At 43.9% G+C, this 17735-nt stretch overlaps 1 protein-coding gene across 7 annotated transcripts in view; it reads right to left on the minus strand.

The window, feature by feature from the left end:
• pikfyve (phosphoinositide kinase, FYVE finger containing) overlaps positions 1 to 17735 on the minus strand; it is a 33876-nt gene that overhangs the window by 3625 nt on the left and 12516 nt on the right. For 3 of the 7 annotated variants that reach the window (XM_084954958.1, XM_084954956.1, XM_084954954.1), the window contains 28 exons: positions 17492 to 17603; positions 17107 to 17254; positions 16696 to 16860; positions 16244 to 16303; positions 16027 to 16156; positions 14176 to 14356; positions 13972 to 14046; positions 13733 to 13840; positions 13507 to 13647; positions 12118 to 12244; positions 11170 to 12038; positions 10662 to 11069; positions 8573 to 8673; positions 8415 to 8486; positions 8146 to 8317; positions 7732 to 7910; positions 6382 to 6495; positions 6011 to 6119; positions 5785 to 5939; positions 5574 to 5670; positions 5000 to 5057; positions 2744 to 2875; positions 2541 to 2661; positions 1722 to 1817; positions 1546 to 1626; positions 712 to 806; positions 554 to 613; positions 123 to 299 (listed from right to left, as the gene is read on the minus strand). In XM_084954958.1, coding sequence (XP_084811084.1) covers positions 123 to 299; positions 554 to 613; positions 712 to 806; positions 1546 to 1626; positions 1722 to 1817; positions 2541 to 2661; positions 2744 to 2875; positions 5000 to 5057; positions 5574 to 5670; positions 5785 to 5939; positions 6011 to 6119; positions 6382 to 6495; positions 7732 to 7910; positions 8146 to 8317; positions 8415 to 8486; positions 8573 to 8673; positions 10662 to 11069; positions 11170 to 12038; positions 12118 to 12244; positions 13507 to 13647; positions 13733 to 13840; positions 13972 to 14046; positions 14176 to 14356; positions 16027 to 16156; positions 16244 to 16303; positions 16696 to 16860; positions 17107 to 17254; positions 17492 to 17603 — 4343 coding nt within the window. The other 4 variants (XM_084954957.1, XM_084954955.1, XM_084954959.1 and 1 more) reach the window with 3 other exon arrangements.

Consider the following 17735-nt stretch of genomic DNA (forward strand, 5'->3'; position numbering starts at 1 on the left):
TTACTATTTTATTTAGAAAAGCACAAGCACGCTTCCTTTTACACATGTGCACATACATACTTGTGCAAGTTCATGTGCCCCTTTTGTATCTATGTTGTATCTGTGAGGATATCAGCCCCAACCTTCTGTTGCGTAGAACACAGCTCCAGATTTCCCCCCACGAGCCTGCCAGTTAACGCAGTGGGACAGCGAGCGGACGAAATCCTCCTCACTGCTCTCCATGATCTCCTCTCGCATCTTGTGAAACTCCTTGGCGTAGTAGACCCGACAGTAGAACTTGGCGTTGGCATCGGAGAACTCTGAAAATAAGAAGGCAGTCAGGAACAGCAGGCTTAGACACATTTATCGGAGGGATAACATTCAACTTGAACCAAAGAGTGTGCAACACAGCAATGCAGTGGTTAGCATTGTGTCCTAACCAACAAGGTTTGGTTTGACGTCTGCACGTTCTCCCACAGTAAGCGTGAAGCCGTGAGGTGACCTGTCCAGGTGCACCACTCTCAGCCCCCGACTGGAAAAGCAGTTAAGAAAACCGTAATAATAAAACACTCACGCAGCTCAACGTGTGGATTTAGGGCCTGTTTCTTCTGCTTATCTGCTGAGTCGGCCTCTTCTGCACAAAGCAGAGACAGAATTGAAACATTGCACCTCCGGGTACGCCTCTACAGCCTTTGCTCTTTCACTGACTTTGTGTTGTATGTGAACACTTACTGAGAGAATCGGTGTCTGTGCTGCTGCGACTCTGCTGTGATGCTGTCGTCTCGGTGGGCCTGGCAGGGCTGCTCTTAACCCGGCTCTCTCCACCACTGAGGACCAGACAGTAGAAAACTAGACTCACATTTGAATTCATTTGTTTAAAATTTGAACCATTTGAGTTTTAGAGTAAGTTTTGCTCTTACACTGCTGAGCTTTTCAAACCATTACCATCCTCTAACACAACACAACTCTGGTGTGGCTGGTTTGGCCACTTGGGGGCAGCAGAAACAAGTCCTGAAGAGTCATGTTAATGACTTCAGTTGATATGCTTGGCTTATCGTCATCACTTTATTATCCAACATTCACTTAGAGTCCAGTATCAATTTTGGTCTCCCCCATCTCCCGAGGGTCTAAAGGTGCTAAATGCTCCACTATGTTCTATTTAACCACAATCAATACATTAATAAAAATAACTATTTTAAAAATGTAGATTGTGAGAAATTGGCACTTGGGCTATTGGCTGGAAGAAGAGAGCCAACAGCCAGATTATTCTGTTTTGATTTGTGTGATGATGCCACTTCGTCACAAACGAAAATAATGGGATTGGAAAGCTGCGAGAGATGCTCCGTAATTAATCTGGGGTTAAAGAGGATTTATGAAATTAAAGTACCTTAGCATTTTAAATGCTTGTTAACAATAAGGACGTTACCTTTAATTCTTCACCATATTCTGATGTATTGTGTTCATTAATTAAGTGCAAGCATAATTAATAGATAACAGAAATAAGCTAACAGCTGCACAGTGGATTTTGAGGCACAGAGTTGAAGCTCCGGTGGGAATGCAGCGTACCTGCTGGGCTGTGAAGTCTCGTCTCCTCCTGCGTTCGACACCTTAGACAGATCATCCAGTGCTGTTTTGTACTCCTTGCAGCTGAATGGTGACAATCGTATATTTTAGCATATTTTTCCAAACGTGACATCAATAGTGCCAATTTAAAAACAGAGAGGAGGGAAGCAGGTGGTCACCTGAGGGCGAAGGCGATGATGGAGCTTGGCTCTCTCTCGCACACTGCGATGGGAACCCGCTCATGTTCGTACATGAGGTAGTGCTTATCTGGATCACTGTAAACATGTGACACAGCAGTCAGAAACAACGCCTGCTGAACGTGAGGTGGTGCACGCCTCTTTGGGCTTTTATTTTGGATGGCTAAAGCAAAGTTGGGAATCTATTTTAACTGGCTTCAACAATCACATTTTCTTCATTTATAATAACACCCCACCCTTTATAGCAGGGGTAGGCAACGCCAGGCCTCGAGTGCCGGTGTCCTGCAGGTTTTAGATCTCACCCTGTGTCAACACACCTGAATCAAATGATTAGTTCATTACCAGCCCCCTGGAAAACTTCAAGACATGTTGAGGAGGTAATTTAGCCATTTAAATCAGCTGTGTTTGATCAAGGACACATCTAAAACCTGCAGGACACCGGCACTCGAGGCCTGGAGTTGCCTACCCCTGCTTTATAGCAATAGCTTCCTAGCCTTAGATGATAACCTAGCGCTCCACCCTCTCATCTAAACTGGGTCACTTCTGGATCAAAAAGCAACATAGTGGAAGCTAAAATGCTAACGCTGAGTCTACAAAATATCCAGTCCAGACACAAATGGCTTATGTCATAGTGGCCTTGTCCATCTTTTAAGTACAGTACACTATTTTTCCTAATGGTATTGTTTACTATACAGGTATCTAATTCTCTATTTACTATCAAATATATCTACCACTTCAGTTCAGCCACTATGTGATCAGTGACTAAGTGAACAGCCCGCAGACCTAGAGCACAGTACTTACAATGGGAAAGGGATGGGATTGTAGCTGTTTCCAGGGAGGAAGTTGGCGAGGATTGCTTTCATGGTGGATTTTTCCTTCACCTGGCTGTCAGTGGAGCCCAGCAGGTGTCCGTCAAAGACGTCTGAAAGTGAGCACGCACACGGCATGTAGAGCAGGGGTAACGGTGCACGAAATACGATAAAGATTAGAGGAGGAGTGCGAACCTTCTGACACGCTGACAGAGTCCTGCTCAATAAAGGAGGGGACAGGTGTGACCGGCTCAGCTCCAGGATCTCCTGGTGATGGCAGCAAGGAGGAAACAGTGGAGGAGGACAGCGTACTGAGGTGACGGTCCTCTGCCAGACAGAGAAAAACAAAGTGTCGCAAACAGCTTCATTGAGTAAGGTTTAACATGGAGGGATATTACTGATTGAGCAGATCTCACCCTAACCTGGAAATTGTAGAAAAAATTATTTATCTTCTGAAATCTCAAAGCTCCCCGCTTTCTGACATGAATAAAAACAGTTGCTGTCTCTTGAAGTTCTTTTCTGAACTGAGCGTTTTTCATATTCTAGGCTCGTCTACATAACGCGATGGCTGCTTTGCATCAGAAGTTAGTGAGGGTGGTCTCTGCCTATGCAGTTACCCTTGAAAAAAAAATGCAAAAAATATTCTAATGGTCGCCAAAGCACATCTTTATTGATATGTACCGTGGTGTCAAACTCCTCCGAGATCGTCAAATGTTATCTTTATGGGGCGAAGAGTTAAAATGAAACAGAGCTTTTACCACGATGATCCCCGACTTTTATATTTAAATGTTTTTTTCTTTACTGTTGTTTTAACTCTTTATCTCAACTCTACTTTAAACGAGACCTATTATTATTTCCAGCTTCATGTTTATCTTAAAGCTTTACAAGAGCAGCTTTTCACGACTGACAATTTAAAAACATTCCTACTGTGCCCTGGTGAGACCCCTCCCTTACTTCTTTGTCACTTTCCACTCCCTTTCTGGTAGATCTATTTTGATTGGCTGCTCTGGTATAAACCTAACCTTCCAAGTCTAGCGAGGGAGGGACCTCTTTTTAATGGAGAAGATGACTCATCTTGATGCAGGCTCAATCATCCAGGTAAGTAAAGGGTTAGTTCATCGGGACGTAGCGCTTTCAGTGGGAGAAACACTCAGCTGAGACACAAGAAGTCACTCGGATGAGTGACGAAACGTTTCTCCCAATGAAAACGCTGCGTCCAGAGGAACAGAATCAACCTTTTGGGACACTACCTTCTTGTAACGTAAATGCTTGGGACAATATGCAATATGCACCAAGTATCCCACTGGTTCTTTTTTTAAATAAAATTGTCAAATCTAAACAAACACACAAAAATCTGAAATCCAAACAATTGAATTCATCCATCACAGGTGAGGACGACTCAGAGTACAGACAGTGGACTCTGGACTTTGTAGACTGGTGTCAGCAGAACCACCTGCTGATCAACGCCGGGAAAATGAAGGAGTTGGTGGTGGACTTCCGGAGACGCAGACCAACCACACTGACACCGGTGAACATCCAGGGAGTGGACATTGAGATAGTGGACTCTTATAGGTACCTGGGTGTTCAACTGAATAATAAACTGGACTGGAGCCACAACACTGATGCTCTTTACAGGAAGGGTCAGAGCAGACTCTACCTGCTGAGGCGGCTGAGGTCATTTGGAGTCCAGGGAGCGCTTTTAAAGACCTTCTATGACTCTGTGGTGGCATCTGTCATTTTTTTACAGTGTTGTATGTTGGAGCAGCAGTTTATCGGCAGCTGAGAGGAAGAGGTTGGATAAACTCATCAGGAAGGCCAGCTCTATTCTGGGATGCACACTAGACCCAGTGCAGGTGGTGGGAGACAGGAGGACTCTGGCCAAAATAACATCTCTGATGCATGTAGATGTTGCTGAACTGCAGAGCTCCTTCAGTGACAGACTGCTGCATCCTAGATGCATGAAGGAGCGTTTCCGCAGGTCCTTCCTCCCTGCAGCTGTCAGAGTGTACAATCAGATCTGCTCCCAACAAACATAGATGTTTACATCTGTGCTGTAACTGCAATAAGTTAATTAACCGATTCGCACTACAACCTGGTTTGCCTCTTATCTGTAGTTATTTTTATTTCATTTAATAACTGTAAAGTACTCTCTGTATATAGTAACCACTGTCCTTGATGTAAATATGTAAAAATTGTGTATGTTTCTGTTCCGTGTCCTGTGTACTGTTTGTTTGTATATGTGTCTTTCTGGCTGCTGTTACAACCAAATTTCCCCTTGTGGGACAATTAAAGGATTATTCTATTCTATTTGAATTCCATTCTGTTTTATTTTTATAGCGCCAAAACACAACAACAGTCACCTCGAGGTGATTTACATTGTAAAGTGAAGACTTCACATTAATACTTTAAATGAGAAGTCACAAAAGCACACTCAGTAAAGCAGTAACTCACCTTTCTCACCATTTTGTACCACCGGTGATGGGTTACGAGGGGAGGACTCCACAGCACTCTATTAAAACACAAAAAGAATATTGTGATATCGCATGTACGGGGACCATGAAGCTACAATCTAAGCTTTGTTCAAACCCACAAACAAAACAGAAAGAACGTCTCAAATTCATTCTAATTGGTTTGTTGTCAAGTTACACAGTGAGGAAGAAGATGTGGAGAAGAATTCCCTTTAGGAACCTTCAATAGAAACCGGATCATTAACATTAACCTTTATGAACGTCCCTTTCACGCGTCCCTCACACCTTGAAACCTTTGTTCTGTGAATAGTGATGTAAACTCAGATTTTTAGGTTGCGTTTTGGATGCACCACCCATCCACAGTGTCCCAATACTGATGCTGACTCCTGTCACTATAGTCAATAATATTACATCATAGTTATAAAACATTATGTCGTAAGGACAAGACTACATGGTTAAGAAACACAAACAGCCCAGGTCTCTGACTACACAGCGTGTAAAGCAAACGGGTGACTGAGTGAAGTGCATGCAAACATTGACTGAATGATGCTACAGACCTTGCTGTCGTCAGTGGTGTTTGGCCTGTGTCTGCCTGGGCTGGGGGGTACAGACAAGCGCTTCTTGCCTTTCTCCTGCTGGAACAAATCCTGAAGTCTGAAAGTATGAAATCAGGATTAAAACCAAGTGTTGGTGTTGCTATGGTGACATGACATTTTTATTGCATGGATGATGTAATAAAGCAAATGTCACATATTCTCCGACTCTCACCTGCTGTTCCAGGACTGCAGCATCTCGCACAGACTCTGTTTCTTCACCACCAGCGACTCGAGAACAGCCTGCAGCTGCTGAGGAGAATCTGAGCCGCACACCTGCAGTCGAACCTGAAGCTTTTCGATCCAGCTCCGCAGCTCTGCCTCTTCCATCTGCACATAAATACCAACATGAGCCCAAGACACCCCCTGCAACAAGAGACGCTGATGTGGGGAGAACCTACATCTTTCTGAGCGAAAAGGTCCTCCATCTTTTCTTCACGTGTCTTACTGAAGGTTTCAGTTTTCAGGGATGTGAGGCGGTCATCGATGGCCAAGTACACCTGTGTGACTCTGGGGGAGGGGGGGGATTTGCAGGTTACTGTAAACATGCTACTACACCCCTACCTCATGCACTGAGACCTTGTTCCAGTGTTTAAGTAAGTAAAAACCGTAACAATCTAAAGGGTACCCTCCATAACAGTCATATCAATTATCTGAAGTTGAGGTATCAGATCTCATATCTGCAATTCTCTTAACATTACAGCTGAAACGTAGGATGTAGTGGTAGAAATACACTAATTTCTTGAGCTGAAGCTCAGTCAGTGGTATTTACTTCTGAGTGAAGTCCTTCAGGTCCTGCTGCAGGTTGGTTTTGGATGGTCCCAGGTTCCTGATGAAGATCTTGGGCCGAGGAAGACAAATCTCCAACAACTTTATAGACGTGTAGCTGAAGAAACAGGAAAAAACAGAGTCCCATATTTGAAACTGTTGTCATTAAAAGTGCTTTAAGACAAGTATTGTTGTGAACCATTTATACCAATACACTTTAACTTAAATGAATAGCCATGTGTAAATAATTATTACATTAAGGCCAAACTCCTGGTTATTATCATAGATATAATCAATAAATAGTTCTGATGGAATTTGGTAATTATAAGGTAAGGATATGTACAGTTTCTGGTGCTATTTATGTATTATGTGTTTATCAGAATTACTATTGCTACAAAGAAGTAATCAAATCATGCAAACAAGCAAACAAACATTTATTGGGCCATGGAGTATTGGATAACACAATTAACCTGTAAACTGGATTTAAAAGGGAGTGAACAACAAATTACTGAAATGTGTGTTTTTGTGTGTCTGTGTACTTTAGTAGCTGTACTGTCTATCATGAGATGTGGTGTAATGTATATTATTGTCAAACGTGTGTGTTTCGTCATTGTTTTATTAAGAAAATCAATACTGGATGCCTGTGATCTTCAGGTCCTCAGAGTTCCTGCGTTAAAAACAGGCATGATTCTGTCACTGCACGTCTGTGAACTCAGCTCACCATGTCATCCACAAGCGCAACTCTATCATGCAATGAAGAAGCTAAACAGAAGCCATAGCCAGAGCTCAAAGCTTGTTTCAAAATGACTCGGGAGAAAATGAAAACTGTTCTGGAGTCAGACAAATCCAAAAGGTAACCTGGAATTGGCAGCTTTCACATTGGGAAAGGTATATACAGGTTTTAGAGAGCAGGTCTTCTGCAGGGAATTGCTTGCATATTGCAGCGAGACAATAGCGAACTGCATACTGCATGTATTACAACAGTATAGTTTTGTAGTAAAGAGTCCGGGTGCTGAACTTGCCTGCAGTCCTTCACCTACTGAAAACATTTGGTTCATCATGAAATGAAAAATAGGCAAAAGAAGGCTGCTGAGCAACTGTTCTCCTCAGTTACCAAACATTTAAGAACGGTTGTTAAAAGAAGAGTGGATGTCAAACATGGCCCTGTCCCCACTTTTTTCAGACTTGTTGCTGACATCAAATTTAAAATGCAACATTTTCCCGGTGTAAACTTCATGTAAACTGTGAATAAAATACAGGTTTTATGAGATTCATGAGATCATTGCATTCTGTTCTCTGACCCATTTGTTGTTTGACACTATAATGGCTATAATGCAGTAGTGTGAATGACTACCTGAAGGAAGCCACCATCTGGTTATATGAGAAGTACTGGTGGTAGTCTTTGTGGATGGAGTGCCCGCAGGGCTCTGCATTAGCCCGTCTGGAGTACTGGTGACCATAGAAGCGAAGTTCCAGGTATTTGGCAAAAGACATACACCACGAGTCATTGGAGAGAGGAACCACCGGTGTCACCTACAGACAGAGAGAAGAGAAGCATGGTGAGAAGACCGGGTCACCACTTTCATTCATTCATTCATACAAATAGTGGAATTTTCAGTGGCATCACATTTGGCAGAGTACACCTAAGATACAAACACAGCAGAGGACACTTTAAGCTGCTTTTGACTGATTAATTGCTCGACCATAGAAAACGAACACACACACCATACAGTAAGGCCCCAGATGGTCTATCTGAACTGTTACTGACCTGCTTGCAGATTCGGCACCAGGAGTAGTTGAGAATTGTGTGCTGATAACCAGGCACAGGGGAGTCCAACTCCTTCAACACAATCTGCACACAGCCGTTGCCGTGCACAAACCGACGGACGTGATGCACCATGGGAGTCTCACAGAACATGCTGGGGCACTGATAGGATGGCCTGCAGGTGAACATCCACACAAACACATTACATGTTCCAAGAATCCAACTTTTTAAATCTCATCTCATTAATCTAAGACACGTCTTTGTTGTCGTACCTGAAACAATATCGTTCCAGGAAAACACCCAGAGAGAGGTCGTTCTTGCCATAAAACTCCATCGTGACAATCCTGTTGACAAACACAGGGCAGTGACTCCAGGTTCTCTCTTTTATTTCAGATCTTATTTACAGGTTATCTCTGTATGACCGGTTTACCATGGGCTGACACAGGGGTTGGGTGCATTGTTGGACTGAATAGATGAACTACTGAAAAGCACACACAACCTCTGATGGTTGATGGGATTCAGGCAGTCCAGCTGAGGATGAGAAAAGTAAAGAATAAGTTCAAACACCTCGATACACTTCTTAAATCAAAGCTGAGGAGTCCTGGCTCAGCAGTGCAACTAGGATGCAAAGGCACTTTCTACTAAAAGGTTCCCTTGAATGTGCTTTTGCACATTACTTCAGCCATTTCTAATACCCCTACAGACAGGCAGCTAAACACACGAACCAGTGACAGCGTCAAGCATAATGCTGAGCAATTTGTACTACAAATATACTATACGGTCAAAAGTACTGGGACACCTACACATGACGTCTACAGATGCTGCTCAGCCATGAAAACCCATGACATGAAGCGGTTTTGTGCTGATGTTAATGTCAGAAGCGGTTTGAAACACAGCTTTTACTTTTACTATGATGTCAGTGCTCAGTGACTCCATCTGTATCTTTATAGAGTCTGCCACTTCATGGCAGCGCTGCTTTGGTTCCTACATGGATCCAGTCTGCAATACCACTCAAACCATTGATTGTAAAATATCTAGAAAAAAAGGCATTTCACAAACTGACCTGTGGCAACAGAAGCATCCTGTTACCGTATCGCACTCTAATTCAGTAAACTCTTTAGAATCACCCATTCTTTATTAATGCTTGTAATGACAGACACTGTTGCTAGCTGCTTGATTTTAAATACCTAAATTGAACTGCAAAAACCTGAATTCAAAGGTCTCGCCCAGTACTTTTGAGTAGGGCTGTTCGACATAAAGATATATATCGGATGACGATATGAAAACATCTATCGTTTCATATTATGCTATCGTTTGTTTACGGTAATATGTGTTCATGGTTTTGATGGATCACTGTAGAATTTCTTAAGGTTCTCCCTTTCTCTTATATTTAATATAACCACACTACGGACAGACAAGCGACTGTTTTCATGCGTTGTCATTAACAACAACGACGGTAAAACCATTGAGTGGCTCCGCCGTCCGCTTGCTTATTTTCCACATAAACCTTTCACAATAAAGCTGAAGATCCTGTTGAGATTTTTCAAAATAAACCGAATCACGCGAAATACTATGCAGTGTTTACGGAGAAGCTAAAAAGAGCCGTCAGGTGCTAAAAAATAAACCTTAGAACAGGCTTTTGCCCGCAGCACGCTGTGTAATAAATACAAAGAAAACTGCGGCTGTTTCAACTTATGTAACACTCGACTCCAGGTACACGACGCCCAGCTCAAAACACTTCACGCAGTCGAGTTGCCTGAGATTCACAGAATTTACACAAAATGTAAAATTTTGTAATATATATCGTTGTCGAGACGGTAAATGTCTTATAGCGGGATATGAGAATTTGGTCATATCGCACAGCCCGACTTTTGAGCACATAGTGTGTGTTTGCATTACTGCAGTTCATTTAAACCTCCAACAGTCAATTCACTAAAATTTCACAAAGAAAGATATTCCCAAATAGGGCAAATACAGAATCTTGTGCACTAAACCCACCTTTTCCTCTGCATTTCCTCTGATTTAAATTTGGTGTGTGGTGAGAAAATATTTTAAATGATAAGACCATTTGTATCAATATAGCTCCATATATGGACATGTTTTTTCCCTAAATAGACCCTAGTAGGCTACGTCCTTCAAACTGTTGTTTTTAAATATCTACAAGTAAATACTCTTTTTGAAGATTTAAACCTAGTTCACCTCAACAAACCTCTGAGAAATAATGACAATGAAATAAACAAACAATAGACAATTTAACAAAGGAACAACATCAGACTTTTAGTATCTGTTTAGATTCTGTTCCTCAGCTGAATTCACCAGATAACGATTGAGAAACTGAAACCTCAAGGCTGGAACTCATGTTCAGGCAGTAAATACACATCACACAAGCATGCATCATTTATCAGAAGTTACAAATATATGGAGACTAAACAAATAGTGTCTCACTGTGCCTGGCAGTGTCAGATTAAAACATTTTGATGGTTTGAAATTCTGTTCTGCTGAAGAATGATCGGCCTTACGTTGCTCACCTTGGGGGCCCAGTTCATCTCGCTCTGTTTGCTCGGCCTCTCCTCTTCTCCTTCGCTCTTCACTGATGGTTTGCCTGGTATATCAGCCACCCGGCTCTGGCTACTGGCAGCAGCTGTGGCAGAGTTGAAGGGGTCATGGGTCTCTCTCTGCCGGATGCGACCCCCCTTTGCTCTGTAGTCCGCCAACATCTCGGCCAAATTCTGACAATTGCTCAGCTGCTCTACAATGCGGGTGCTGGTCAGACTGTGGCAAGGCAGGAACTCAATGGCCCTCGGCTGCACAACGCCGTTGGTCTGTCCTCCAACCAGTGAGGAGGGGGCTGAGTCTTTAAGGAGCTGCCGTTTTCTGCGCACGTCCAGTTCCTTCAGGTCCTTGTTGAGGAGAGGAGAAAGGTAGACCTACAAGGCGTGGAAAAACTCAAATTAGTGGTCTGTGAATCAGGGAAAAATTCGGAAACAGCGCCAAAGTGCAGGCAGGAAACTAAGTAAACTAAGGTACCTGCTCAGGAAAGTAGTCCCTGCTGGGGCAGTGCATGCCAGCTGGTGTGAGAAGGAATGGTTCTTTAAATGTGATGAAGGGAGAAATGCACAGGATGACGTCCTTGAGCTCCTGCTTGAACACTGCAGAGATGGACTTCAGGCGGTCGTCAGATGAAGCCACCTGCTCTGCGACAAACATCCCCGTGTCATCCTGCAGGGGGTCTCTGAACAACTTAGGAGTTGGTGTCTCTGATCCATCACCATCTTCTAAACCTAACGACTCCTGCTTCAGCAGCGTTGCCTCTCCCCCCATATCCCCATCAGATGCTGCGATCAGCGTGTCGGAGCCTGTCATCTCTTGGTCTTCTTCCATGAGGAATGGAGGGGACACAGAAAAGGGCGGTGCAGGAGGGTTGGAAAATGGAGAGGAGGTCCTCGTCTCTGCAGGAGCCTCATCCTTTCGGACAGATGGGGTAGGTGATTTTGGGTCTTGGAGAGCTTCTATGTCTCCATTTTTAGATGAAGAGTCTAAGGGAAGCCCTTCATCCTCAGTCTGTGCTGCAGATGCAGAATCTTCACTTCCTGCAGTTTTCCCTGGGCTCTCTTCATTGTTCTCGCTCCCTGGCCTCTCTCCATCTGCCTCTTCCTCTGAAGCAGCGGCGCCTTCCAGCAGACAGGGGAACGAAGTGCTTTGTGCCAAGCTGGGCGGCATGGCGAACTCATCCATGAGGAACGAGATCTCCAGCTGGGAGTGGTAGGCCACGCATACCATCAGCATGATGATCTCCTTCACCCTGGCCAGCTCGTACTCTGAAGCACCACGCAGTTTTATGGAGCATCCAAGATGAGGAGGGCAGCCCTCAAAGAACATCAATGTCTTCACCTCACCTGGAAGGACAAAGAGAAAGAATGACAGCGTGCCCTATCATTGCCGCAGCGTCCACTGAGAGGAGTGTGTGCTTCTTACTGTTTGCCAGTATAAAGGGCTGCATGTAGAACTTGTGGCAGGTCCCCAGACGAGGTTTGGTGAGGAGCTGGTCCATGGACATTACCAGGTCTCCCTGAGTCATATGACTCACTCTGTCCAAAACTTGCTAAAAAGGAGGGAAAAAAATGAACACTTGAGCAAAGACATCTCCTCAAAGACATTTCTAGCAGGTCCATTTGATGATGATGATGTTCCAGACCAAGCTTTGTTTCTTTAAAATGTATGAATCAGAGTAAAAGAGCATACACACAAGAAAAGTCAAGAAGCAATGAGGTGACCACGTACATTATACACTAGCAATGTGAAGTGAGAGGACAACAAGTTACACTAATCCCAACACTGAGGCAGGAGACTGATCAGACCACCAACTTGAGCAAAGAAAACCAATGAGCTGTGGTAAATACATTGGAGGGTTTCCTATACACGTGAAATGCCACAAATATTAAGTACAAAGCTGACGACGCTGACGAACGCCATAAGGAGAAGGGGTTTATTCTTTCCTGTTATTAGTAGACACTTCAATTGTTTCATCTCACAGCACAGACTTTTTACTAAAGATGGAGAAAGATGAGTCTCAAAAGTTAAGAAAAAGACAGTAGAGGGTAATTTCTCTGGTTGCAAAGAGAAATCTGGTTATACCGACGTCTATGAGAAAATGACCCTTCGGCTCCTTTGATCTGTGACCTCGGTAAACACTTTCCGCTTAGAGTACAGGAAGACGGGATACATGGTATTCTTTGGGGCTGTCCCACCTTGTGATCGACAAGTTATGTGTTACATTGGCAACGTTTACAAGGTCACAGGCATCTCCCTCTCATATCCAGTGTCGCCAAGTGCTGGATCACAGAGGTCATGTGATTAATGGGGTTTTGCGTCATCGTAGGGTCTTTACCTTACGATATAAAGCAGCTCAAGGCGACTGTTGTTGTGATATGGTCAGTCGTCATGACTACATCCATTTTTTACATGCAGATTACATCTCAAAGTTGACAAATTTAACTTAGTGCCCACCTAAGTGCATCACAGTGATTTATTTATTTCAGACCTGCATGTCCAGCACCTTTCCACAACATTTATTAAGGCAGGATGTGATGCCTCTACCAATCTGCTGTGATTTTGGCTGCACTCGAAACCCAAAACTGTGATAAAAATGAGCAGGTGACAGAAATGTAATAATCTTACCTACTGAAAGAATTTTAATTCTCGGTGTATTAAATGTGCATACAATGAATACCTTTTTCTCAGTTCACCATTAATGCCACTGTGACAGTGCTGCAAAAGAAACTATTACTGAAACTGTTGTTGGTAAAGGTAAAACTAGAGAAAGTAAACTATATATTTTGAGTGGAACACTGACGTTAAACTGACCGGTTTGACGTTGATGACCAGTGTGATGCCATGCTCTAACAGCATGTCTTGAGCAATACGAGAAACCGTCTTCTCCACCAACACCAGGTTTGGACGGACATCCACGATGCGCTGCACATAGTTCTTCAAAAACTCTCGCTCCTGAGGTGGAGACAAAGAAAGCTTCTTTCAGAAAAGCACAGAAAAGGCTCGTTTCCTCTGCTGTTTCACTGCTGGAGTGACTCACTTGTAGGACGATGGGGTCAATGGAGGTAAACTTGGTCTCCTCTCTGTACAGGTACTCTATGGAACACTTGAGCATCAGGATCCTGGGGTTCTTGATGTAGGGGTTCATCTGGTTGCAGGTCAGACGGATTAGTTTACTATCAGCTATTCTTTACATATTTCATTCAACAACTGGTACATTCCTTTACTGTATTTCTTGATATAACTGCAGATTCATATGATGACAATAGTTGACCCTACCTTCTTGTGGGCGATGTTTTTTGTGCACACAAAGCCATTTACGACCATTGAATCAAACTTCTTGCCTCCAGGAATCTGAACCACAAATAAAGATTCAGTTATAACTGAATGTAACTCAGCTACTCATAGAGCTGACTATACTGTTTATGTAGTTAATTAGACTAAATATGAATACAGTGGTTGCGGCTACAGTTTGGCTTCAACCTTCTTGATGTGGACCAGCTGCCGGATGTCCATGTCGTCATCGCAGTTGCGAACGTCGGGCCGCACCGTCTGCACGACCTGCCGGACCACGGGTACGATGATATCCCGCCAGGACAGAGATAGCGACTCGCTATAGAGCAGCTGCTGCAGCAGCGCCATCATGTGGCTGTGGTTGGCTGAACTAAACAGACAGGCAGGTGGTTAGAAACCTACCATGTAGAAATGCCAGCAGCTTACCTTCTAAGTTACTGTCATCTTCAAAGCTTTTTTTGGAGCTTTTTACCTCATTTTTACTGAATTCTTTTCTTTATTTTGGTTATATTTAGTATTAACTTCACAGCTGTGTTTACGGTTTTGGCTGTTGTAGCACAATAATGTCAACTATGGCGACAATTAAATTATATCCACCCATCCACCCATCCATCCATCTTCTTCTGCTTATCTGGGGCCCGGTCGTGGGGGCAGCACCCCAAGCAGAGAAGCCCAGACCTCCTTCTCCCCAGCTGCCTCCTAGAGATGAGATTCTGAGACCACCTAAGTGAAAGCCTTCTGCAACTTGGCTACACCTAGAAATTATGTCCATCAAAATTACGAACAGAATTGGTGACAAAGGCTGGAATCCATCACCCACCTGAAAGTCCGACTTATTGCCGACTACTGTGATCCCCGAACAGTTGGAACACACCCTCCGGTCCCCCTTTTTAAACATGGGAACCACCACCCCAGTCTCTGCCAATCCAGAGGTACCGCCCCTGATGTCCACACAACATTGTAGAGGCATATAAACCAAGACAGCCCTACTACATCCAGAGCCTTCAGGAACTCAGGGCGAAGCTCATCCACGCCAGGGGCCCTGCCAAAAGAGGAGTTGTTTAACTGCCTCAGTAACCTCGTCCCCAGAGATAGACGAGTTCTCCTCATTGTCCCCAGACTATGGAAGACGTGCCAGTGGAGGTCCTCGAAGCTTTCCTTCCACTGCCCAACAATGTTCTCAGTCTAAGTCAGCAGCAGTTCTCCTCCTGAGTCACATAACGGTTTGTCAGAATCTCATCAAGGCAGTCCGAAAGTCTTTTTCCATGGCCTCCCCGAACTCCTCCCACGCCCGAGTTTTGGATTCAGTCACTGCCTGAGCTGTGTTCCGCTTGGCTGTCTACAGTCCCGCAGGCTAACCAAGCCCGATAGGACTCCTTCTTCAGCTTGGTGGCTCCCTTCACCTCTGGTGTCCACCATTTAGTTCAGGGAATACCACCACGACAGGCACCAACCACCTTGCAGCCCAAGCTCCGTGCAGGGGCTTCGACAATGGAGGTGCAGAACATGGTCTATTGGGACTCAATGTCCCCAGTCTCCCTTGGAAAGCTGTTGAAGCTCTGCCAAAAGTACGTAGATCTCTCGGACCGGGGACCTCTGCCATGCATTCCCAGCACACTCTCACTATACGTTTAGCATCCACCTGATCCAACTCACCACCAGGTGGCGATCAGTTGACAGCTCAGCCCCTCTCTTTATCAGAACATATGGCCGCAGGTCTGGTCATCGACAAAATCAATCATCGACCTGCAGCCTAGGGTGTCCTGGTGCCATGTCCACTTATGGACACCCTTAGGTTCGAACATGGTGTCCTAAATTACATCTGATTTAATTTGATACACTTGTGTTTTTGTTTATATTTATTTATCTATTTGTACCTCTTCTTGTGGGCTAATGTTATATGTCTATATCTATTACATACCAATATCAAAGGACTATTCTATAGCAAGTAAATAGTGAATGCAAACTGGTAGTTTGTGGTTTGCAGCCCTAGTTTTGACACTATTGCTCTATAATCACAGTGGTGCCATATCCACTCACAGCAGCCTCTCCATGGCCTTCTTCTCCCCGTTTTCCTCTCTGAGCTGATCCAAAGAGCTGTGGTGCCAACCCAGCGGGGTGAACATCATCTCTTTAGCCTTTTCCTCCACACGACGGTTGAACAGAGACTCTGTGGCCAGAATAATAAGTTTGGTTACCTAGTCAGATATGCTAGTGAGTTACTAATTAAATCAGTGAGGATCTGCAGAGTTCGTACCTTTGATGAATGCATCAGTTATGACAATGTTCTGCACTCCATCCTCGGACAAAAGAAATTCTGTTTAAAAAACAAAAAGAAAGTGTTATTTTTAAACACTTCCAAACAACTATTAGATTTTCACTCAGGCATTTCCTTTTGTTAAAAAATCTAAAAAACAGGAAATGAAATCCATCAGCAAAAAAAACTGAGACAGCACGTGGAATTACCTGCATGTTATCTGCACTTCTGTGGAAGAATAGGCCCTGCTTCTACCACAGACCCAGCATAAATACTTTGCTTCACAAAACAATTTCATTGCAGAGACTGTCGCAGGGCTAACACAAAGAGACAGACAACCATTCACACTCATATTCACACCTATGGCCAATTTACAAACTCCTAATGACAGACGATGTCACTGTGGCCAAGGATCCTCACGTACAGGTCATATCGCAGCAGGGAATATTTACCTTTCTGCTCAGCAGCAGGAGGCACGTGTGGATATTTGGACTGCTTCTTAACATGAAAGTTGACATTGTTTTGCTCCATGTTAAGGTTTATAGAGGCGGCTGAATCACTATCCACCACAGAATGGGAACTGCTAACTGACGTCCTCTTGCTGGGGCTGGCAGAGTCTAGATGCATGCATACACACACACACACACACACACACAGATTGGAATGCAGAGAAACGATATGAAGGTAAATACGGTGTAAAATGTGAGAGCTTGTAGATGACATGTGTCAATTAAAAAATTAGTAGAAATACAAAAATCTCCCACAGTTTGCAACATATTTACATTCATTAAAACCAAACCCCATGCAAAGAGGCTTCAGTTGCAAAGATAAAACACTGAATAAAGTGTCACACAGATACGTACTGGGCATGGCGTACTCAGTCTCATCTGCAAGCTGCTCTGTGTCGCTGTCATCAAACTTGATGTCTTTAAACCAAGATGGCTCTGAATGTCCCTCCAGGGAGTTGACACTATCGCTGTCTGGAGATGGGGTTTCTGAGAACTCTGTGCTCTAAAGATCAAACAGCGTGACGTCAAAGTCTGCACATTAACCTTCACTGAAATAATCAGTGGTATGACCCCCTTGAGCAATCAAGCCCACCCCATTGAATCAATAGAACTGCTGCAATGAGTCAATGTGGATTACAGCAAATGTAAAACAACTTAGACGGTATCCTAAAATATTTCTGTAATTCGGCTTTCCCTCACTATCTGCAGGCTTTGTGTATCAGCAGGAAGCAGCTCTCACCTGAAGAGGTCGGTAGAGCGCATACTCGTCCCTGAACAGCTGGTCGTGGTGTGTGACGCAGTCGATCCAGCGACCGTCTACTAATGCCTGGCCTATTGCAATAGCCTGTGCCCTGCAACATGGAAAAACCAGAGTAAAACATGAGTGAGAGCAGCTTTTAACATGTTAATATATTTTTATCAAAATGAGCAGGGGAAGTCAGTCAACCGTTCATGCATGTACACATAAAAAGTCATTTACCAAA

Source organism: Perissodus microlepis, chromosome 16 (assembly GCF_051167445.1).
Source record: "Perissodus microlepis isolate ML-2025 ecotype Zambia chromosome 16, ASM5116744v1, whole genome shotgun sequence".
NCBI classification, from domain to species: Eukaryota; Metazoa; Chordata; class Actinopteri; order Cichliformes; family Cichlidae; genus Perissodus; species Perissodus microlepis.